The sequence below is a fragment of the Euprymna scolopes genome, chromosome 28 (assembly GCF_053919585.1).
Source record: "Euprymna scolopes isolate OS-2025 chromosome 28, ASM5391958v1, whole genome shotgun sequence".
Lineage (NCBI taxonomy): Eukaryota > Metazoa > Mollusca > Cephalopoda > Sepiida > Sepiolidae > Euprymna > Euprymna scolopes.
This window is the reverse complement of record NC_136509.1, coordinates 91,839,751-91,855,848: the sequence shown is the minus strand read 5'-3', so window position 1 is coordinate 91,855,848 and position 16,098 is coordinate 91,839,751. Positions and strand designations below refer to the sequence as shown.

At 33.8% G+C, this 16,098-nt stretch overlaps 1 protein-coding gene across 1 annotated transcript in view; it reads left to right on the top strand.

The window, feature by feature from the left end:
- Positions 1–14,695, top strand: part of LOC145249727 (importin-9-like) — a 66,992-nt gene extending 52,297 nt beyond the window's left edge. The window contains exons 21-25 of the mRNA XM_080111629.1: positions 34–164; positions 9,475–9,596; positions 10,037–10,136; positions 10,979–11,049; positions 14,247–14,695. Of these exons, the coding sequence (XP_079967755.1) occupies positions 34–164; positions 9,475–9,596; positions 10,037–10,136; positions 10,979–11,049; positions 14,247–14,363 (541 nt within the window). The 3' untranslated portion in view covers positions 14,364–14,695. The remainder of the gene's footprint in view (positions 1–33; positions 165–9,474; positions 9,597–10,036; positions 10,137–10,978; positions 11,050–14,246) is intronic.
- Positions 14,696–16,098: the final 1,403 nt, after the last annotated feature.

Below are 16,098 nucleotides of genomic sequence, written 5' to 3'. Positions count from 1 at the left end.
CATTTATGCATACTTTCTCTTTTATATTTTCAGTATAATTGCTTTAGCAAAGCTTCTGCAGTTTGCTGTTAATAATAATGATTCCCGATTTAACGATATTGAAGTAACGGGAGATGCAATCATGGACAACACGGGTGTTATGACACGAGCACAACGAAGCAAAGGTGAGCGATCCAATGAAGAAAGCACCGTTCTTATGAGGAGGTGGGGATTTTATTCTTCAAATACTATGCTATTTTGAATAATTGTAAAAGCACGTATGGCAGCTATACGCAAACCGTGTGAGGGGAAAAAGAAAGAGGATAAAAAAGAACATGTACAACCGACAGGGGAGCAATTTCGAGAGGACAGGCATCAGAAAAGACAATCACAGAGAAGATGTGGGTGACGTCACAGCCGTAACGAGAAATCATGCATGGGGATGAATGAGGAAGTAAATGCCATTGTTATAAAAAAATTTTTTTAAATGGTGCAATTCCACAATGAATCCAAAGAATACATGTTGAAGGCTGTTAGATATTTGATCGGAGTTAATTTGTAGGGTTAAGTATCTGAGTTAATTTGTAGGGTTAAGTATCCTCATACCAGGTTATCCTGACAAACTCTGGTGCTACCAGATCAGGCTGTCTGAAGATATTAGCTTCCTGAGATGAAAATGCACCTAACATTGATGCTTTCTGTTTTTCTACTTCCTTTTGCAAAACTTAATTATGTTCTACAAAAACAAAAATAACCCACCTTCTATCCGCCCCCCCTCCCCCCGACCCCTTTTTTTTTCTTTCTTCCCATTTCCTATTTCTATCTCCCCCACTTCCTGACTTAAAATGTACCAAACATTAATGCTGTAACCCTTTTTCTCTCTCCCATTGCAAAACTCATTCATGTTCTGCAGGTGAGGGAAGAAAAACGATAACATGCACTATAAAGCAACCAAACCAAACACTATAAACTAGCGATTGAAGATACAAAGAGCTTGAAGAATAAAAACCTTCTACAAAATAACTGGATGCAACATGAAAACTATTTCCAAAATAACTGGATTCAGCATTAAATAACTCAAAAAGGGTTGATATGCCAAAAAACAAAACCACCAAACCAAACCGAATTTTAAAAATTCCTGTGCAGAGATACTTTAGAATTTTTAGTTTTAATTCAGTCAACTTCCTCAGAAATCAAGGAGCTCATTCTTGAGGTTAACACTTGATTTCTATATAATATAAGATGCATAGATATTTCAATATTTCATTAAGGTTCTCTGTCAAACGTTGATTTAGTTAAGAACATTAATGCTCCAATTCTCAGTGGTCTTTGATATGACCTAAAACTATATCCGATGGTGAGGCCCCACCTTGTGGAGCCACCCTTTAATTGCCATTGCTCCCAGGTCCACTCTGACCCGGAGTGGTAGTACCTGTTAGGGTCCCAACTATGGGTTAAATAGAATCCGACTTAAAAAACAAATATACTCCATTAAAAATCGTTCCTCAAAATAACTAGATTCGCCATTAAATAACCTGAAAAAGGTTGATATGCCGTAAAAACAAAAACAACCGACCAACCAATTCTCAGTTGACCGGTTAACTATAGTAAATACAGGATGGAACAATAAAGTTGTCGCTCTAAAGAAAACAATAGTTTGACTCTTTTTTGTTCAATAAACAAAAAAGAATTCAGGTAACTTGATTATCTAGTAGAGCTTTCATCTATTCAATGTAGCTGCCTTCAGCCTCAATCACCACCTCGATATGGGTCCGGAACTGGGAGCATGCCTTTTCCACAAGCGCTGGCAGGAGATCAGCGAATACTTGGCAGATGGCGGCGATCAGGCTGGCTTTGGTGTTGTGGGAGATCCTGTCGGTGATGTTCTCGATGTATGAGCAAACGAAGTAGTCTTGCAGGTTCAGGTCAGAGGAGGAAGGGGGCAGTGCAATAAGGATACAAAGTCGTAGCACTCCTTCTAAAGCAAAACCTGGGTCTCTTTGGGTTTGTGGGCCGATGCTGAGTCCTGCTGCCACACCCACGGTCTGCCAACAGCCACCTGATTGTACCAGTGGATCACCACACTATTCAGCACATCCAGGTACTAATTAATACTGAAAATTATTATTTTTTCTTTATTATTTTTTTTATTTTTTTTTACTTTTCAAGCAGACTTCTAAGATGTTAGGTGGCATGATGTGACCTTCATTTGAAACCAAATGAAAGACCATAACCATAGCTGTGCCCCTCAAATGTTGAACCGTCCGGCTTTGCATTTTGAGAATGCTGGTCATGGTCCTGTTGTCATAACTTGGATCGGTAGAGAGCATAAGTTGTACAGTGGCACATCTCTGATCTCGCTCATTGAATATTGTGTCACTTTCAAACATGGTAGCAGGCTCCTATCACTCTTGGAATTTATACGCAACTGACCAACCAGTAGATGATCTGCAACAAAAAAGAACTGGTTTTCATCAAACGGAAATGGAATCGTGTCTTTTCTAGGACGACAATTTTATTGGTCCACCCTGTAGTTTTTGTAGTCCCTTCGTCTTACTGGATTCCATAAAAATTCATCTAGTCTGGTGGAGGATCTGTTACTTCAGTTAACATCACTAAGAGTAGGTGTACCATTCCTCATACGATCCAGGCCAAATGAGATCTTATTTTGGCTTTGAATATTATGTTATTTTGAATATTTGGTCAGTGTTTACTTGTAGGATGATGTATTCTTATGTCAGATTATCTTGACAAACTCCTGTGATGAGATACCGGAGATGCTTTAGAATTTTAGTTTTCGGTTTTGTTTCACTTGATCTCTAAATACCTAGATATTTGAATATCTCATTAAATTTCTGTCAAATGATGAGTTAGTAAAGTGATTAAGAAAATTAATCCTCCTATTCTCAATTGATAAGTTTAATATTATCTTTCTTGTGACGTCTGGTGCTACCAGATCAGGCTGTCTACTGACTTCCTGAGATGAAACGCACCTACATAGATGTCTTTGTTTTTTTATTCCCTTTTGCAAAACTTAGTCATGTTCTGCGAAAACAAAAACAAAAACAACATTCTCCTCCCCCTCCCCTCCCTCGTTTTCTTTTTCCTTCACCTCCTCACCTTTTTTTTTTTTTTTTTTTTTTTTTTTTTTTTTTTTTTTTTGCCTAGTTGGTAGGGCGATAGAACATACCAACTGCCCCCCTGCAGAGGGTAAAAATCCTTCAATGGGACCACCAGTTGACCGTTGGTGGCAACCCGTAATGCATTAAGAACGGGATCCTGGTGGTTGAGTGGAACATGCCTAGGAAATAATAACATGATACTACAACACACCACTTTGGCCCTTACTAGGCTAGACGGGAGGTTGGATAGGCCCGATCCAATCAATCGGTTGGTCATGACAAGCACTAATTCAGACAATCCAAACAAAAACACACTAACACTCAACATAAACAATAAACTGAATTAATAAGCGATGGCTGAAGGGTCAATCAAGCTGGGAAAAAGGTAACCATCAGGAATAATAAAAATACAGGGAAATCCCATACTTGGGTGGGCATAACCATATATTGTGAATGCTTGGAAACCTCCCCATGTTTGAGTATACCAGCTATGTAGCCCTGGAGAACCGAGGCGAATGGGATTTACCCCCTCATAGTTCTTCCCCATAAGGGGCTCCGAGGAGGGTGGGGAGCATGGCTGATGAATTTTTCAAAAATTATTATGAATACCAAAAAATCCAAGAGACCACACACAGAAATTGACTCTGACAGCGACAATGAAGATACAAACTTTCCAAGATTCATCGTGCTAGAAGCAACGTCTAATATACCGTTAACTAAAATGTCACCCTTCATTATCCAAAAGGTAATATCAAGCAAAATAACACCTAAAAATGTCAAAAAATTAAGGAATGGTACCATATTGGTAGAAGTACTAAATAAAAAACAGGCCAAAACTCTACTTCAACTACAAAAATTGCATGAAACAAACATCAAAGCTTATCCACACCAAACACTAAACTACTCCAAAGGAGTCATAAAAAACCAGGAAATCTCCGTCTGCACAACAGAAGAAATCAAAACAGAACTAAAAAACCAAGGGGTCACAGATGTAAAAAGAATCACATTTAAAAAAAAAGGAGAGGTAATATATACAAACACTTATATATTAACATTCAATTATCCTCAAATACCAGAGACCATCAATATAGGTTATGAAAGAACGAAAATAGAACAATACATCCCAAAACCTTTACAATGCTACAACTGCCAAAAGTTTGGACATAATAAAGACCAATGTCTAAGATTCTTCACATGTGGAAACTGCAGTGAAAAAAACCCAGACCACGAGGAAGAAGACTGTCCAAATAAAACCAAATGCACAAACTGTCAAGAAGAGCACCACTCTCACTCAAAACAGTGCAAAATATATAATCAAGAGAAGGAAATAATAACAATCAAATATCAAAAAAATATAACCTTCCAAGAAGCCCGCAAAGAAGTCACAAATCGCACCAAAAACTCATATGCCACAATAACCCAACAAGCAAACAAAATGTACAACTACAATGAACTAAACCTTGCTCCAGAAATTGCAAACCTAGCAAAAGAACTAAAGAACATACTTGAAGAATTAAAATCTTTTTTATCAGAACTGAAAATAAACTCCAACAGCCAAATAAAAGTCAGAAACGAACAACCCAGTATAAAAGAAAACGAAACAAAGGAAATCAGAAAAACTTCCATCAATATTGAGGAATCAATCCCTAAAGAAATGAAACCTCCTCAATTATCAAAACGTGAAAGATCCAAGTCACAAACAAGGACAAAAACAGATGTTAAAAATAAACACACAACAACAGAAAAAATGGAAATAGAACAGAACAACAAAAAAACTACCCCCCAAAAACAAAATGACAAACAAAAAACAGAATTAGTATTAATTGAAAATGAAAATAAATTTGAACTAGTTGAAACTGATAGCCAAAAAAGACAGTCAAGACAAAGTAAATCTAAAAGTCCCAGACCAAAACCCAAAAAAAGCCTCTCACCAGAAACAAGAAACAGACCATCCACTTCCAAAAGAAACACCCAAACTAACATCGAAACTATGGACGTAGACATAAACACCAACAGTCCAAAACCAAAAGAAAATATAAACCATGACTAACAAAATCCTACAGTGGAACATAAGAGGATTAAAAATTAATATCGAAGAAATGCAAATACTTATCAAATCCTTATGTCCTGCAATAATTTGCCTACAGGAAACACACTTAAAAGAAAATGACAAAATTAACATAAAACACTACTCAATATACAACCACATAAACAAATTATCATGCAAAGCCACCGGTGGATCATCAATACTGATAAACGAAAACATTCCACACAGCAAAGTGAACTTAAAAACAAATATGCAAGCTGTTGCAATAACTGCAACACTACACAAAACAATAACCCTATGCTCACTCTATATACCACCAAATGAAACAATAAACGAAACTGAATTAAACAATATAATCAAACAACTACCTAAACCTTTTCTACTGTTGGGAGACTTCAATAGTCATAATATATGGTGGGGCAGTAAAAAAAACAACAAAAGAGGCCAAACCATAGAAAAAATAATTAACCAAAACGATCTATGCCTACTCAACAACAAAGAGAATACATATATGCACCCACCAACGGGAACCCTATCAGCAATCGATATAACACTATGTGACCCAACTATATACATGGATTATAGCTGGAGAACACATAAGGATGCATGCGGAAGTGACCACTTCCCAATCATAATAGAAAACGAGAATCCCAAGCCAGAAGACAAAACACCCCGCTGGAATTTACAAAAGGCAAATTGGGAAAATTTCCAAAATACATGTCAATACAGATTAATACCTGAAGCGAATCCTGACTTAGAACACATCACATATTTCAGCAACACCCTACTCACAATAGCCGAGGAGAACATACCAAAAAGTTCCACTACTACAAAATATAACAAACCCTGGTACAATAAAGAATGCAAAGAAGCTATAAGAGCCAGACGTGCAAACCTAAGGAAATTTAAAAACAGTCCAACGAAAGAAAATTTGGACACCTATAAAAACAGCAAAGCCAAAGCACGGAAAACTATCAAAGAATCAAAACGGAACTCGTGGAAAGATTATGTAACAAAAATTAATCAAAACACAAAACCCAAAAAAGTATGGGAGATGGTCAGAAAAATAGCAGGAAAAAATACAAAGAACCCTATTAAACACCTTATATGCGACAACACAAAGATTACCGACAAACAAAATATCGCAAATAAATTAGCAGAACATTTCTCAATGAACTCATCATCAAAAAACCAAAATAAAAAATTCCAAGCTATAAAGAAAAATGAAGAAAAAATAAAAATAAACTTCAAATCAAAAAATGAAGAAAACTACAATCAATTATTCAACAGTGCAGAACTAGAGGAGGCAATAAACAAATCTCCCGATACAGCAGTCGGCCCCGACGAGATCCATTATCAATTCCTCAAAAAACTACCAAAACCATCACTGGACTACTTATTACAAATTTACAATGAGATATGGATAACTAACAACATTCCAAAAAACTGGAAGCAGGCAACAGTAATCCCAATACCCAAACCAAAAAAAGACCATACAAACCCAACAAACTACCGACCCATTGCACTAACTAGTTGTTTGTGCAAAACTTTTGAAAGAATGATTAACGAAAGATTAAATTGGTACTTGGAAAGCAAAAATCTAATTACAGAAAGCCAGTCGGGTTTCAGGAAAAATAGAAGCCCCACCGAGCACTTAATAAAACTGGAAACACGCATAAGAGAAGCATTTGCAAAAAAAGAACATCTAATAGCAATTTTTTTTGACATGCAAAAGGCGTATGACACCGCTTGGAAATACGGAATCCAAAAAGACCTGTATGAACTAGGACTTAGGGGTAGAATGCCAGAAATTATCAGAAATTTCTTAACAAATAGAAACTTCCAAGTACGGATGGACAACACTTATTCAGTCCAAAAAGATCAAGAAATGGGGGTCCCCCAAGGCAGTATCCTGTCTGTCACCCTCTTCAACATTAAAATAAACAATATCATAAAAAACATAGACCCAGGAATTGAAAATGCCCTATACGTGGACGACCTACTTATATACTACCAATCTAAATATATACAAACAGCCGAACGCAAACTACAACTCTGTCTGAATAAAATAAACAAATGGGCCATAGAAAATGGATTTACATTCTCAGAGGAAAAAACTAAATGCATCCACTTTTGCAAATTACGAAAATTCCACCACGACCCCAACCTGAAACTGGATAACAAGAACATCCCACTTACCGACCAACATAAATATTTAGGTATTATATTTGATAAAAAATTGAACTTTATACCGCATATAAAATATTTAAAAGCAAAATGCCAAAAGACAATGCAATTGATCAAAGTCCTAGCACACACCGATTGGGGTGCAGACAAAGTCACATTATTAAAATTATACCAAACTCTAATCAGATCTAAAATGGACTATGGATGCTTCATCTATGGAGCAGCAAGGAAGTCCTACATAAAAGAACTAAATACAATCCACCATCAAGGATTAAGATTAGCCTTGGGAGCATTTAGAACCTCTCCAGTAGAAAGCCTCTATATAGAGGCCCACGAGCCTCCACTGATTCTAAGACGACAGAAGTTAGCGCTACAATATTACCTAAAGCTGGTATCAAGTCCAACAAATCCTGCATATCAATGTACCCTTCACCCACAATACACACATCTCTTCAACAAGAAAGAAGATATCAAGCCCTACAGCCTCCGGATAAAAAACCTTCTCACAGAAGCCCAAATGGACATTACAAAAATACATAAATATAACAAATCAAAAACTCCACCCTGGATGATCAAACAACCACACATAATATTAAAATTAAATAAATATCCCAAAACGAAAACCCACCCATCAACCTTCCATGAAGAACTACTTATCATCCAGAATACATACAAAGAATATACACAAATTTACACTGACGGATCAAAAGATGGAGATAAAGTAGGATGCGCAGCCATCCACAAAAAAATAAAACTAAAGAAAAGGCTCCCAAACGAATCTTCTATTTTCAGCGCAGAAGCAACAGCCATAGATTTGGCACTGAATATAATAACCAATGATGACCATCAAAAATATATCATATTTACTGACTCACTTTCAATACTCATATCTCTAAAAGAAAAAAAAATGACAAACCCACTTATTACAAAATTGCTAAACAAAATAGATGCCATAACCATGAAAAAAAACATTATCTTTTGCTGGATACCAAGCCATATCGGCATATACATGAATGAACAAGCAGATAAGGCAGCAAAGGAAACTCTGCAACAAAACCACATAAGTGGAAAAATCCCCTATACAGACCTAAAGACTAAAATAAACACATTTTTGAAGAGAAAATGGCAAGAAAACTGGAGCTCATGCACCAAAAACAAACTATTCCAAATAACACCAAATATTGGAACGAGAGACACCAAAAAGTTAACAAGAAAGGAAGAGGTAGTAATGACCAGACTGCGAATAGGTCACACTCACATCACCCACTCACATCTACTAAAAGGGGAGGAGACACCAAACTGTATAACGTGTCAAGAACCCTACACAATACACCATATACTGACAAACTGCATTGACCTTGAACAAATCCGAACAAAGTATTACCAAGAAAAAAATCTGAAAACAATATTAAACAAGATTGATCCCCAAAAAATTATCAATTTTCTGAAAGAAACTAAAATATACTCAAAAATATAAGGAAAGACCCCCCCCCCCCCACAAAAAAAAAAAAAAAAAAAAAAAAAAAAAAAAACCTTAAGAAGAACAAACCAATATTTAACACAACATAACGAACCTTTCGGCATTAAATGACCCCAAAGTGGTTGATATGCCGTAAAACAAAACAAACAAACAAATCTTGTGACGTTTTTTGGTCTTACTAGATTCCGAAACCAGAATTCATCTGATCTGGTGGAGTATCCAATTAAGTTCTGTTATTAGAGGTATAATCACTAGGAGGAAATGTACTATTTCTGATATGGATCAGTGTCGAAGGGGCCTTATTTAGGCTTTCAATACTGTGTGGTAATGGTGCAAAGAGGCAGAAAATCAAAGTTTATGCTGAACAAGTTGGGAGGCGCCATTTCTTTCTTAAGATGTGTTAAGTTCAAGCGTGGACACTTAACTCCCGAGATTTTGTTTGTATTTAGAATAATTAAAACTTAAAAATCGTAAATTTTGATTTTCTTAGGAAAAAAAAAACTACTTGATCAATTTGAGATTTTCATTCTTTGATGAGTCAGTATATGAAAGATTTTTCTGTATTTTGTGTTTATTTAATAAAGTGTAATTTTAAATATTCACTAACTGAACTATTAAATGATTAATCAGAAAACTTTTCTTTTTTTTTTTTTGTCCAGCTCCGACTCAATGGACACGTGTGCCTGTCTTGGTAAAGATATATAAGCTTATTGTAAATGAACTCTCAAATCAAATGGAATCCAATATGACTGGTCTTCATGATGAGGAAGAATTGTATGGCGTAAGTAATTGGCACATTATAACACCACCTTACCCCTTTTGTTTTATATATTATATATATATGTGTGTGTGTGTGATACAAATTTTATTTTAAAAATAGCTTGAATAGTATGAAATTTGCAAAAGATACGCTTAGCCGTTTTAGAATCTATGAGGAAGCACAAATTGACTTTTAGATAATTGTGTGTGTATATAATATATATATTTTCTTGGAGGTTTTTTTAAGCTTTAAAACTATATAAAAAGAACTTATTTAATTTTTATATTTTTTGTCATTCGTTAGGAAACTATTTGGTCAGTAAGTCATATATATATATACACACACACACGTTTAATCACAGGAATAAAATTAACAGTAAAAACATCCACTTGTTATAAATAAAACGGGTGCTTTATCCATCACAATTGAATGTTATTTTTATTTTATTTTATTTTTTCTAGGAAGAAGAATTTGAGGATGATGAAGATGACGAAGAAGGAGGGGGCGGAGGCACAACACTATCCCACATTTTGGATGAGTACGACAACGAAGCTATAAATGGTGAGTTTGTTGAGGAGAGCAGCATTGCTTACTAATGAGTTGCGGTATATTAAGTCTAAAAGCCATTCACGGATAAGGGTCAGTGAGATGGATAAATTGACAGTACAAGGATAAGGATCTTATGAGAGGATTGCGAATGAGTTTATCAGCATTGGATAATCTTGTATTATGTTTCTGAATTTTTGAGGCGAGGATTGATTTGGATAATTTGTTCAAACTATTTGGAGTGTCATTTTCATGTTTCAATCAATGTGACTTCCGACCTTCAGGTTTACCTTATCATTCCTTTATGGAATTTCAAATGGAACCCTTTATTTAATCCACTGTGGGTAGCTTGCTCTTGTTCCATAAGCCATGACTAGGTAGAAGTTCTAAGTAATTCACAGTTGTATTGTAAATGTTGCCCTGCAGTGAAGATTGAACCTTCAACCTCTAGAAGAATGTAACTTACAGTTTAAATTTGCCAAGTACTTTATCCACTTCATCACGTTTCGCAAGAACGAGAACATGCTACCTCTGTGGATAAAATAAAGACTCCATTCAGATTCTAGAGTTTAAGATAGATAGACCTGGAGAGGTCGGAGTTATATTGTCCGAAACGTGCAAATAACACTCAAGATGAAAGAATCCAAATAATAAAAACCCTGTTGTAGTTTGCAAGGAAGCAGTCCTATGGTAATATGTTCCACAAATAACTTCTTTTCAAAAAGAAGGTCCGTGTGTGGAAATTCCATTTGATATTAGTCATAGATTAATATATGTTTATTTTGCATATTTACTTATTCAAACGACTTTTGATTTTGTTTTTATTAGTAAAAGATGAAATGTATTTGTTTTTGCAGATATGGACAGCGGAATCGATGATGATGATCCAGATGCCTTGGCTGATCCCGTTTACCATATTAATATTCAGGTATGCTACATATATATATATATATATATATATATATATATAAAGGAAATTTAGCAGTTTATTTAAATTTGGAGTTTATGATATAAATATTTGCTTCTTTAGAATTTTACCTAATTAAAAAAAAAAAAAAAAAAGATAATCAAATACATAAAAGTATAAGAAGGCTATAACAATGCGGGGAAACCGGGTGTTGAAGTGATGTATGAACAAACATAGACAAACAAAGGTCTTTTCTAGTGGGGTTTTTTTTTGGGGGGGGGGTAAGAATCACAAATGCAAAGCAGTAAATATGGACTTACATTTAATATAATCTGAATGATTAAAGAATATCTAATTTTATGAGTAAGGAAATAGAAATTGTCTCGCATCACCATCTTTAAAAAAAATAACGAAGATAAGTCCACAATAATTCTAACTTGCAAGATCGGTCTTGTTATGCTAACAATCACAGTAATCACTTAAGTGATTTTTATAAAAATAAAACTACTTGATCAATTTACGTAATTTTTGGAAGATGACATTTTCATTCAATGACAAGTATGTGCATAAAGATTTTCTGTAGTTTTGTTTTTTGGTTTTTAAATTAGATTGAATTCTAAATAATAAGAGGCAAATATTTTTTATTATTTGTTCTATAACTTTTAATAATGTGTGCAAATTCTATGAATATCTCATTGAGGTTTTCTATTCCAATTTTTCATTGATGGCGGACTTTGGTCTGTCAGTCTGAGAGACATAATCTTCTGCCAAGCTCTCCATGTATCAGTTCTTTTATTGAATTTTCACTTAAGACGAGTTTTGTGATTCTTTAACCAATCGTAAATAATGCCGCATTTGCTATTCGGTACTTGTGCAGTTTAATCAAGACATCAAAAAATAAAAATATCGGGGGTGGGGGAGTTTAAATTGTACGTATCCGTTATGGAATGAAGCTCTCCAAAAAAAATTTCACTTAATTTCATCAAGTAGTTTTTGTTTTACAGCATAAAAACAATTTATGATACCAAGCAAAAGGTTCGATTTTTAGAAAGAAAAGCTAGTAGTAAAGATGGGAAGGGAGTATCGGCGCTTTAAACTGAGTTTCTGGCGTTTCTAAAATCTAAATAAAAAAATTTTAAAATTCCAAGGTGCCTTCAAAATAGTCATAAAAATGTGTTGTTTTTCTTTTGTAAAAAATAAAATTAAAAAAAAAAAACTACTCGATCAAATTAAGTGAAATTTTTTTTTCACAGATCTTCAGTTCAAAACTAATGTGTACGGTATAACTTTTTTTCGATATTTTCATTTTTTAATGTCTTGATTAAACTGTACAAGTACCTGCTATTCTCCTATGAATGGTCAATCAATGAGAGCCTTTGTTTCACCTCAAAATATGTGATCCTGGTTATGACCTTAAGACATCCTGTGGTGACACCTCATTTAGGGAATGTGAATTTGCCCCTAACTTACCACTAACCTGGATGCTCAGCAGTGCCTGTATGTTTGGAGGTGTGTGTTGAGCAAAAAAAAAAAAAAAAAAAAGTTGTAGTAGGCAGGCAGGCTTGAACCCGTAACATGAAGGCAGAAAAAGTGCAAGAAAATCTGACATCTTACTGCTACTCCATGACGCAACCGGAAGTTCGGAACGTTAAAATTAGGCAAAGCCAATCCAACAGATACGACGACTTGCAAAATTGGATCACAAAAAATCGCCCCTTCCTTGTGAAAAATTGCTTTGTTAAGTATGAAGGAATTAATGTTTTTGGCCAATTTTTTTGATATTTGTCGTCCGAGACGTCGAGCTTCAAATGATACTGATCTCGTGAAAATCCATCACCTCTGTCGAAAGTTTTAGGCAGACATACATACATTTAAACAGACAGCTGAGATTTATATTATAGATTGCTGTCGAGTCTACTGGTGCAGATTGGTAATACCTGTTACGACATCTGGTACTACCTGATCGAGCAATCTGAAGATGGCTTCTTGAATAAAAATGCACCAAACAGTGATGCTTTTTTTTTTTTTTTTTTTTTTTTTTTCCATTAGCAAAACTCAATCATGTTCTACAAAATCAAAACAATTTTCTTTTAGAAAACAATCAAACCAAATACTATAAATAAATAAAAAAAATAGTTGAAGATATAAAAACTTTTCCAAAATTACTGGATTCGGCATTAAAATAACTCAAAATTGGTTGACGGTAAAACAGAAACAACCATTTAAAATAGTCACGATTTGTATGCTGGGTTTTATGTCAAAGATGGCACCCTTAGGCATTTGTTGATGAATAAGTATATTTATCACATATGATAGACACCTTTTTAACTTATCGGCATGAATTTTTTTAAATAAACAATCTTACCTAGAAATTAGGCACTTGGTTATAATAGTGAAATTCAAAATATTGAATTTCAAGTAAAACAAATGGTATTTACTTAATTGTTGCGTTTTAGTAATTAAATTAAATTTGAGTCTCCTGTTCTGATGTCTCAAAGTAATTCATAATGTATTGCCTGTACTGAGGATTGGACCTTCCACTTGCAGAAGACTGTTACTTCAGCATTTATATCTTGATGAATCTTCCATTTCACAAAATGCATGGTGCTTATTAAGAATTGAAAAAAAAAAAAATACAGACAAATCTTTATGATGTACATACCCATCACAGAAACATATCATCTTCTAAAAATCAAGTAAATTAAGTAGTTTTTTGCATAAGAAAATCAATTTTTTAAAAAATGTTAAAATTCTAGGATGAACAACTCCATTTAACAATCGAGATTGAATGATCGTGCTATGCCCACCAAAAATTAATAATCGGTAAAGAAAAAGCAAACTACCTAGCAATTTACTTGATATCATATTCCTAAAATCGAGTAAATTGATTAAGTAGTTTTTTTGCATAAGAAAATCAAATTTTTTGGTAAGCCAAATGTAAAGAGAGCCAGGAGCTGCCATGTTTTTTGTTGTTTTTAGGATGTGTTAAAATTCAAGGGTGGACAGCTCTATTTGAGAATTGAGATTGAATGACCGTGCTATAGCTATAAAATTTATTAGCTGCTAAAAATAAAACAAATTATTTATCTTTGTTTAATTTAAAAAAACAACAAAAAGCTACTTATCAATTTACTTGATTTTTGGAATATGATATCTTCATTCTATGATTCTTAATTAGCACTAAATAAATTTACTTTTTTTTTTTTTCTTTTCCTCAGGCTTATTTGACAGAATTTCTTCAATCTTTGTCCCAGCAATCCTTCTACAATATGTTCAGCAGTCATCACACTCCTGTCGAGAAGCAAGTCTTACAAACAATTGGTATCCAGTGTTAACGGATGGGCCGCCTCCCTGTTTCCTTTCTCCATTTGCCAAAAGCCTGCCAAATAAAACGATTTTCTTTTTCTTCCATCATTAAAAGTGGATACAACAAGATGCATGACTATCGCCACTATGAAAGAAATGCATGCATATATATATATATATTTATATACACCATGAACTATGCTTTAACTTTCACTTTTTTATATATTTCCTCAATTCTCTTGAAATAAAAAAAAAATTTAAAAAATGAGGAAAAAGGATTTTTTATTCTTTGATAAAATTGAAAACGATTGTATTTAATAGGATATTATGTTCTGGAATTAAAATTAATTTTTCTTTCTAATTTTAATTATTTTTAAAAGTTTTTTTGTCATGTTTCAATCAATGTAACCTCCAACCTTCTTCAAGTGTATCTTGTCAAATTCTGGAATTTTTCTGTCGAACTCTGAGAAAGTTATAATAAGCTAATGTACGTATTTCCTAATTTCTGGTGTAACGCTACCGGAAAGCAAGGCAGATCAGTTCCTTCACTTTTATTGTCCGTCTATATTTCTAGTGTGAAGCGAGTTATTGAAATAACATAAGAAAAGGACATTATTGAAAAATATATACAATAAAAATTAAAATTATACAAATAAAATTAACACAAATCTTTATTTGCACTTAGAATAACAAAGTTTTTATTTTATTTGAAATTTTATAAAAGTTTTATAAAAAATATGTTGATCTCTACAATGCAACTTTGTGTGTGTGTGAGTTCGTTCCTTATAGACTCCAAAACAGCTGAACAGATTTTCTTTAAAATTTATAGAACTTATGTGTATAAGTCTGGAAGTGATCTTAGTTAAGTTTTGTCTCAGAATACCTCTGATAATCAAATCCGTTATTTTAAATTATCCACCATCGGTAAGGTCATTTTTTCCATGTCGTTGCTTAGCGATGATGCTAGAACAATGGGCCGTGAAAACCCTACTGTGGGTAATAGTGTGTTTGTTTTGTTTTTGTTTTGTTTTTTTTGCATGACGTGGTGTGTAGGTTCAAAATCCTCACATAAATTTCTTAATTATTTTTTTCATTAACTGCAAAGAATTTTATAAGACTTGAAAATTTACGTATTTTTTAGCAATGCAAAAGCAAATTATGTTTCTGTTTTTGAACATTGGACAAGCAACTGATAGTGAAGAAATTCCAAAACGGTCTGAACATATTTAGTGAAAATGTGATTCAGAAGTTTCTTATATGTCGGTTTAACAAAATATAGACACTAACAACCAAACAGTATAAGTAGTATACTCGGCAACGTAAGGAATTTTTCGACACAGTTGACTAATTGTAGAATAGCGACAACCGCATAAATTCTTACAACAAATAGTCAATGTTGATCCTGTGATTTTTTTTTTTTTTTGTATATGGTTCAAGAAATGGCCCCCAAAACCTCGCCAAAGTAGTTGGTTTTGAGCTGGAAAAATAGCTGCTAAGGGGACAAATCAGAAATTGGATTGTTGCTGACACATTGCATCCGTTGTCTGGGGGGCTATGTTGATCAGTAAGGTGTCAATATAACCGAAATTTACTAAAATAATTTTAGGATTACAAAAAAAAAAAAAAAAAAAAAATATTGGAATTACCAAAGATACAGATCAAAATAAGCATAAAAAAGGCATCAAAGCAAATCCAGGTAATACTGCTAGTGAAATTATAAAAATAAATTTTTTACATTTTAATTCATATAATAAATATATATTT